Source organism: Lygodium microphyllum, chromosome 30 (assembly GCF_053477565.2).
Source record: "Lygodium microphyllum isolate KBCC chromosome 30, Lygodium_microphyllum_v1.1.10, whole genome shotgun sequence".
In the NCBI taxonomy this organism is placed as follows: domain Eukaryota; kingdom Viridiplantae; phylum Streptophyta; class Polypodiopsida; order Schizaeales; family Lygodiaceae; genus Lygodium; species Lygodium microphyllum.
Window position 1 is genome coordinate 118847166 of NC_141164.1, and position 9634 is coordinate 118856799.

The window sequence follows — 9634 nt, forward strand, 5'->3', positions numbered from 1 at the left end:
TACCTTCTGTAACCATAGGATGACACGTACATGTAGTGAGTCCATGTGCTGAATCTCGTACCTGATCACATGCTGTTGCACGCATCCTAGATAAGTGTCTTTCCTAATGATATATTGATTAAAAAATATGTGAAATTTTGTATGAAATAGGATAGTGCACTTGACCCGAAAATCTTTCCATGAGAATTTTGGATTGAACGGTTTTGCAATGGCTTCCAATGTGTTAATCTCAGCCCACCTTGTACTAGTCACCTCATCTACAATGAATGTAAGAAAAAAGTGAGGCATGCCCCACACATCCATCATTGTGATAAGGTCCTTCAAGTTACGACAATGCCAGGAAGGGGACCTTAGTATTGATGCAAGAATGCTATATTGAAGTATATGCTTGACAAGTTCCTCATTATAAATGTTCTTATTATCTCACTTGTAGTTGTCGATGTCTCTTTGCAAGCAAGTACTGCTCGTGTTGTTTGCAATTAGCACAACTTGTTTTTGTTGGTATAAGATTAAGATGTAGGGCTTATACAAGGTATAGATAGAGAATATTGCTAACATGCATACCTTAATGTATTCACTAATATACATGTTACTATCATATGTACTATGTCCAAGTGGAAAGAGGAATGGGAATAGGGTATTCTCCAAAGTGATATTTGGGAAAGATGAACATATTGGAGGTAAGCCATATGTTTTGAACGTTGCTATTCTTTGTAGAAGTTGTCTGTTGTTCTCGAAGGATGATGCATACAAACTCATATTGATCAACCCTTTGAAATGATTGTCATTGACTAGGCTCAACTATGTTGTTGAGCAATGTATGAACTACTTCATTTTCTGTTTGTAGCATTGGGTTGAACATGAATGTTTCACGATGTAGTTCTATAATCCTTCTGATTGGTCGTTTATTGAGGACACAAAGACCTGTCTTTGGATGTGGATGTTCTACTATTGTATTGTGTTTTTGGATAATTGGATTATGCATCATATTAAACACAAATACATCAGCCATGGTAGATGTTGTCAAGTTAAGTCTGGTAGATAGATGAACAAGCATTACATCATTTCAAGAGACCAAGGGATTGTCAAGAATCAATCCTTGGTCTAATGTTCCATTTGCGATTACTGTTGTTGTTTTGGAGACTGAGATAGAGACATCAATGATGCTTAGAAGTTGTAGTTGTAATGGTTCAGCATGCAGAAGTCTTTTTGTGTAGTCTAGCAACAGGGGCACGATGTGTTTGTTCCAGCCTTTATTTGCATGACACGGTGCACATTTTGCCACTAGATGTCAAGTGTGTTTTGCTTGCATGCAAGAATGAGGGTAGTACTTGACAAAGTTGTCAAAACTTGCATTTGATTTATATATCTATTACTTGTTTGTGAAGCTGTAGTTTGATGATGTATTGTGACTACTTTACAAGTTGAACATATTGCAAGCGTCCCAATGATGCTTGCACATTCTATTGCCCAAGATAATTCAATTTTGTGTATATCGTACCAACTTGTAGCATAGGGTTTTATTGATGTTTTTCTAGAAGCCATAGTTTTTCTTTTCCTTGAAAATTGTAATGACATCCTACGATTTCACATTTGCATGGAGTCCAGTATTGTTGTGTATCTTGTTAAGATACAAGTATATATCTATGCATTAGAATAGTATGTCTCCATCATTGGATGGACTCTTAGATCTTAATTGAACGTTGAAAAAACTAGAAAATGTCTTGATCTATAGCTAAGCAAAATGGAATGTTATCTATTTTAATTTTTTTCTTTCCTTTATTATTGATGATAATAAAAAAGTATTAATTATGATAAAAATGTAAGAAGGTTGACCTTAACCTTTTGAAAGATTGTATATATGAATATTACAATTGCCTTTGCTAAAGTGAACTTAGCAATAATGAGATAAAACCGAATCATCAAATTATCAATTCTAAGTCAACATATATTTGTTTGATATTAAAAAATAACAACCAATATTGAATAATTTAATGATAGTAACTAAGAAATCCAATAACTACATATAATTCACATCATCTGGTACAAACATATATACCATATAGACACGCATATACACATACTAATCAAATTAAGTAATGACTATTTAATTTAACTAAGTACTAAATTACAAAATAATCAAATATTTATTAAATCAATACCAATTGAAATAATTAATCATTAATTATAATTAAATAATTAACTTAAAATTTATTTAAATATTATACTTAAATAGTTATAGCAAGTACTAAAAACTATTAGTTTTGTATCTTAAAATTATTACAAAAAATAGTAACTTATTACTATGTAAATTACATTCTTCCTACAAAATCACACATCATGCTAACATTTTATTAATTATTACTTAAATTGACCAATAAATTACTAAATTTACATCAATAGTAATAAACTTTATTAAATACTATAGCTAATAGTTTCAAGAAGTACTTAAAACTATTAATTTTTCAATTGTAAAATTATTACTAAAAATTAATAACTACTTAGTATCTAAATTAACTACACTAACGTAATCTTATGAACCCAATTTACAAATCTAGTGAATTAATTAATGTAATTGAATGAATCTAATGATTTAAACCAATCTAATGAGTTAAATTAATCTTATTTAATGAATTAATTGATATAATGAAATTATTATAAACTAATCAAATTAAATAGTTTGATTGAATTGATGTAATCTTTTGAAATTAATTAACTAATTAGTACCTAAATTAACCACATTAATGTAATAATATTATAAAACCAATTAACTAATCACTAACATAATCTTATGAAGTCAAGTAACAAATTCATTGAATTAACAAATCTAATTGAACTAATCCTAATTTAATAAATCTAATTAATTAATTAATTAATTTAACAAAGTTATTATAATCTAATCAAATTAATTAGTTTGATTGGAGTGATGTAATCTTATGAAATTCATTATATAATCTAATGGATTAACTAATCTAATTGAATTAATCTACTGAATTAAATAATCTATCAATCTAATATAATGACAAATAAATCAACTTATTCTAACCAAATTAAACTAATTTAATCATTTAATTGTGAACTATTTTATCATAAATTATAGTTAATATAATCTAATTAATTATAACCTAGTTAATAATTTAATCTAATCTTATATAATGTTATTAGAATGTAAATTAATAGTAGCTAATCTAATTAAATATTTAATAATAATATTTAATAATTTTAATTAATTTAGGAACTAATAATTAATATATATCTAACTCTTATTAATATTGATAGAACTCTTAACTAAATCATTGATCTAACTCTGACTAAATCTAATAATTAATATATATCATGCGTACTTGGGGCGAGGGTGGGGGCACTGCCTCTAACCTTATCTGACCAATAGCCAACGATGAGAGTGACAACATGGCAATAATATTTAATGATTTAATGATAATTAATCTAATAATTAATATTTAATGTGCATATTGGGGGGTGGGGGAGGGGGTGCAACTAACCTTATCTAACCAAGAAATAGCACACACGGCGGCAGTAATAGCAATGAGCGAATGGATAGCACCAACAAGTGACAATATGGGGAGGATCGGAGGATAGTGGACAACGAGGATGATGAGCTGAGTGAACAGCGGGGGGCGACGAGCAAATGGATGACGAGGTGAGTGAATGGATGTTGAAGGAGGACGAGGAGATGATGAGTGAGGGCAAGGAGTTTTAAAAAGCTTTGAAAAGCACAATGTAGGAATCGCCTAGTGAAAAAGCGTGGGAAAACAAAGAGAGAGAGAAAATATAAATCGAAATTGGTGTTTAGCTCTATAGGTGTAAAAAGGCTTTTTTCTTCTCTTTCCCCCACCTCTCTTCCTCTTTTCTTCTTTCTTCTTCTTCTCCTCTCTCTCCACTTTCATCATTACTTTTCTCTCACCTCTATTTTCCTTCTCTCCCTCTCTTATTTTTTCTTTTTTTCTTCTTTCTCTCTCTTTCTATTTATTCTCTCTCTTCCTCTCCTATTTTTCCTTTTTTTCTTCTTCTCTCTCTCTCTCTCTCTCTCTCTCTCTATATATATATATATATATATCCTTCTCTCTCCTCTATGTCCTCTCTCTCTCAACATTTTTTTCCTCTCTCCCGCAATATCTCTCTCAACTAAAAAACAATGTCAAAAAATGTTTAAATTTTAAAAAGACTTTTGTCTTTCCTCTTTTTTCTTTTTCTCTCTCCCCGTTTTCATCAGTGCTTCGTTTCTCTCCTCTATTTCCCCCCCCCCCCCTCTCTCTCTCTCTCTCTCTCTCTCGTACAAGTGAGAGGGGATTCAATTAAAAGGGAAAGGCAATTTAAAAGAGGTTTTTAAAAATATTTAATTAAAAGAGAAAGAGAAGAGGAAAAATAAAAGTTTAAATTAAAAGTTATAATTTAGCTAAAAATATTTAATGTAAAAATAGAGAGAAAAAAGAGATAAAAACTTTTGATTTTGAAAGGGGCCATGACATATAGAGCTTCAGTTAAGGATATAGCATGCCAAAGAGTTGGCCTAAGTGTCTTCGCATTTAAATAATTATGTGGGAAGGTACCATTCCCCCGTTCATTCAAAATATGCTGTTTATTCAAAAGAGATATGATTTCATTTTTTTAAGTACGTTCTACGCTTTCATTTTTTTCATATGTTTAAACGATCATTTTCTTTTCCTTACTTTTCACTACTAATTAACTATTAACTACTACAAATACTACTAATGTTATTAATAAATGTAATCAATAAACTACCATAACTACCAGTCAATAATTATTAGAAAATGATCTAACCATAGCTAATTAATAAACATAATGTAGCCTAAGGTGGAGGCAAATGTAACTATTTACTACAAATACTACAAATACTATTAATAAATGCAATAAAAAACTATCGTAACTACCAATCAATAAGCATTAAAAATAATGTAATTTTACCTAATTAATAAACATAATGTAGCCTAAGGTGGAGGCAAAGGTAGTTATTTACTACAAATACTATTAATAAACGTAATTAATAAACTATCACAACTACCAATCAATAAGCCTTAAAAAATAATCTAATTATAGCTACTTAATAAACATAATGTAGTCTAAGGTGGAAGCAAAGGTGGGTAATCCGATTATAGTGAATTAATAAACATAATCTAGCCTAAGGTGGAGGCAAAGGTGGGGTGGGCAACAGAGGTCTGTGTGTGTGTGGAGCATGAGAGCATCATGGTGGGCTCAGACAATGGAGCTCTCTCTCTCTCTCTCTCTCTCTCTCTCTCTCTCTCTCTCTCTCTCTCTCTCTCTCTCTCTCTAGCACGAGACCATGGCCATCATCATGTCCCTCTTATCGATCGCTCCTTCCTCCCTCAGCCATACCCTTACCACCATTCACCTCTTTATCTCCACCTACTCTTACATGTAGCATTTGCTTCCCCTTCTCCCATGGCTCTCTCTCTCTCTCTCTTTGAGCTACATCATGAGCAACACATGTAGAAGCAACCAACTCTAGAAGAAGCACAAGAAGCAAGAGAACAGACAAACATATTTAGGAGTGTACTTTCAATGTCTCATTTGCGAAATCTCTCTTGTGTCTCTTGCTTCGTCGTTATGTCTCTCTTATTTATTTCTTATTACTTTATTATCTTTAGCATCTTGTAAAAAAGCTTTATAGAAAATCTAAAATTTGAAAGCTATGAAAAGCTAAAAACGATGAAAAGTTGAGCAATGGAGGGCTCAAACAATAGAGGTCACTTGCTCTCTCTCTCTCTCTCTCTCTCTCTCTCTCTCTCTCTCTCTCTCTCTCTCTCTCTCTCTCTCTCGCATGAGACCATGGCCATCATCATGTCCCTCCTGTTGATCGCTCCTTCGTCCCTCAGTCATACCCTTGCCACCATTCACCTCTTCGTCTCCGCTTGCTCTTACATGTAGCATTTGCTTCCCCTTCTCCTATGCCTCTCTCTCTCTCTCTCTCTCTCTCTCTCTCTCTCTCTCTCTCTCTCTCTCTCTCTCTCTCTCAGAGCTGCATCATGAGCGGCACACGCGGAAGCAACCAACTCCAGAAGAAGAAGAAGAAGATGATGATGATGATTAATAATACACAGGAGAACATACAAACATATTTAGGAGTGTACCTTCGATGTCTCGATTGCAAAATCTCTCGTGTCTCTTGCGTCGTTGGGTCTGTCTCTCTTATTTATTTATTATTACTCTATTATCTTTAGCATCCTGTAAAAAGCTCTATAGAAAATCTAAAATTTGAAAGCTATGAAAAGCTAAAAACGATAAAAAATTGGACGACAACATAGATTTATGACCAACGATGAAAAAGGAAAAACGAGAAAAAAGATGGATGAAAAATAGCACTTTGGTGAACGTGTAATAAAAAAGCTCTATAGAAAATCTAAAATTTGAAAGCTACCAAAAGCTAAAAAATGACTAAAAGTTGAACGGCAATATAGATTTATGCCCAACGTTGAAAAAGAAAAAACGAGAAAAAAGACATTAATGAAAAACGCCACTTTACTGAATGTGTAAAGAAAGTGCATTGAGAGAGAGAGAGGAATGAAGGTCCATGTTTCTTATTCACCTTGTAACTGACAAGACCATTTGATGTTAACATACTTGTATCCATCAAGCGTTTAGGAGTGGCAGGCACCAATAGAATGTGTGGTAGATGTTTTGGATATCATCCACATCTCTATTGGCAAAGAGCTTTATAAGGGGAGGACTAAAGTAGAACTTCTTGAGAGGAGCATATTCTTTTACGACCATTTTTACATACTACCTTCCTCTAGTGGGCGATGGGGAGCCTTGTCTAGCCTTTCCCTTCCTGATTTCAAGAGCAAGGAGTGGCCATTACTAGATTCTAGAATAAGAGAGAGTTTTATAGGTGCAAAATATTTCATGAGGTGCAGAAATGCCTAAATCCCAACATTTCAAGTAATCAAAGAAAAATGTCCACTTTTATGCCCATAGAAATTTTCGTGGACTTCTTCTCTAGCACTAAAGTTTGGACCTCAAGAACCATGTTCCTAGTGAAGCGCCCAAATGTAGATAGTATCCTAGAGTTTGCGAATGCAGGCTGGGTTACAAAGATATAAGATGGAATCACATACAAGGTGCAACTAGATTCTGTTATCTACAAGTATATGATTGCCACTCAAAACTTCATCATGATATTTTTTATAGAAGATGTCACCATGTCTGTGGAAAACTAATGCCACTAGACCAAGATATGAGAGAGTTTTCTAGAAATTCATTACAAGATATTGATGTTTGATTGGATGGTGAAATTTTGATTACTACGAAGGTAGGGTCAATGTGCACCTTGCGACAATTGAGGACGGACTTGCACAATGAAGGCATCGAACTTCCTACTTCATTTAGCTTTTATGCCAATGATAAAAGGGTGTATTGCTATTGGGCTTAGGGAAAGAGGAGAGAAAATGGTCGGTTCGAGAAGCTTTGAAGTTTGTAGAGGTTCGGAAAACCTACAAATAAAACAATACACATGAGTATCGATACAGATTATCTTTTGTGGTTGTTTTCACCATTTCTTTCTCGTCTGACCACCTCTCGGCGTCTGCCCCTTGGCGTCTCTTTCCTGCCGCCACCGCCATCGCCGTCAGTACAGAGGTTCACACATCAGGCTTTGACTCTGTTCCGATTGTACGGTTTCTGGTCGTAGATAGAACATGGAGGAGGATCAATCGTCTTCTCCTTCTCCAGACCGTATGACCAGAAGAAGCAAGAGCATTCCTGAGAAGGTCCACGAATTCTACTACAAGATGTTCCCCGGTGCAGATTGTCCCGTCACTGGTCCTGCCAGGGACAAATTGATCTCTGCTGCTTCTCGAGCATCATCATCATCTTCATCATCATCATCATCATCATCATCATCGCACGTGTCGACAGAGGCAGCATCGTGCAGCAGCTCTTCCTCTCAATCACCAGGTGTGAGCAAGCCTAAATACAAGCATCCCCATGTCTATGATGTGTATGGCAGGAGAATAGGTCAAGCGCAGGATGAGAATCAGGTCTGGCGTATGCCTTCGTTCCTCTACTCTACGGCCTTTTACAAGGTCCCGCCTCCTCAGCGTGAGGAAATCAACCCTGCCAACAGGATGCCCAAGCACCCCAACCAGCAACCTGCGCCAGGACAAACGGAGCCATTGTCCACGCACCGGCAACGATCCACCATTCCTAAAGCAGGGACTGACGAAACCTGGCTGTATCCCTCGCCTCAAATGTTTTACAATAGCCTCGTGAGGAAAAACAAGGCCAATGATGTCACGGAAAGGGATATGTATGCAGTCGTTGCAACGCACAACTCTGTGAATGAGGCGACGTGGTCAAGGTTACTGCAATGGGAGAACATGTATGCACAAATGTACCCCGATTCATCGCAGGAGGAGCCCCGTCTGCTACATTTTAGGGGCCGTCCTCATGACCTTACCCCTAAGGCATACATCAAGAAGATGCTGGGTTATGGGGTGCCGTTTGATCGTCATGACTGGACGGTTGACAGGGAAGGCCGCGAGATGCGCTATGTCATTGATTTCTACTACGATGAGACTAAAGATTGGCCATTTTTCGTGGATGTGCGGCCAGCTCTCGATTCACCTGCTGCTGTGTTACTTCGGGCCAGAATGATGATGCAGGAGCTTGCAGGGGAAGTAGCTTCTCCAGTAAATCAGGTTGATACTCAGCAGAATATGGATTCCCATGGGACTCCTAGTTAATGGTTGTTTCAAGTCTTCGCCAAAATTTTCCTGTTACCTTTGGCCAAAGTTCTTGTGATAGCTTATAAGGGAATGAAGCACTGTGTCTTCTCTTACAAACCCTGGAACTGTCCTCATTTTTGTCAAGAGATAGGTGCAATAAAGGTGCAATTTAATAGATCGTTGCAAGTCATGGTTGTCCTTTTGATAAGTGTGTTTTGTTGTAGCTCTGGTCGCTTGCCAGTACCTCATTGTAGGCATGCTTAATTCTGTACCTCATTCTCCCTTGTAGGCTTGTGAATGGAAGATGTGTTGTTTTGTTTTGTTTTGTTTCAAGATTTCATCACATTTTCCCTTGCAGGCATGCTTAAGTCAGTATCTCATTGTATATTAGCTCCATTATGAAGTGCTGATTATGTTGGTACTCTGTCAATACCACAGAGCTATGAAATTACTATGCTGTTGACATACAACCAGAAACTTTTGTGCTTGATATGTTTTACATTGAAGTGTTAAAGGAGCTAATGTTGGACAGGCTAGGGCATATCCTGCATTGCATAGATTGAAGCTTCATCTGCATGGAGGGAGAGATGGTTGATATGTAATTCTTTTCATGTGTTTTTTGGGTATTACCATGCTAGGGCCCTTAGGTGATGCTAGGCTTTGCTTGAAGAGAAAATTTACTAGCTGTGGCTGGTGCTTTTTTTCCCCTTTTCTTTAAAGATGTGTATTATCATATTCATGATAATATTCACATAAATAATCAAAGTGAATAATGACGTTTAAGGTTCGAACGCTTTAATCGTTTTTTACTTGTGTTCATGTCTCTTTAATTGTTTTCTGTTTCAAATGTTTTAATCGTCATGTTTAATGTTTAATGTTTACTATTCTGTAGTGTTGTCTTTAAAACTAAT

General features: G+C 35.5%; 1 protein-coding gene across 1 annotated transcript; it reads left to right on the forward strand.

The window, feature by feature from the left end:
• The first annotated feature begins 7445 nt into the window (after window positions 1-7445).
• LOC148010279 (uncharacterized) lies at window positions 7446-9040 on the forward strand. The gene has a single exon (XM_087672901.1). It carries the CDS (start codon window positions 7695-7697, stop codon window positions 8739-8741), a length of 1047 nt encoding a protein of 348 aa, XP_087529027.1. The 5' UTR covers window positions 7446-7694; the 3' UTR covers window positions 8742-9040.
• Window positions 9041-9634: the final 594 nt, after the last annotated feature.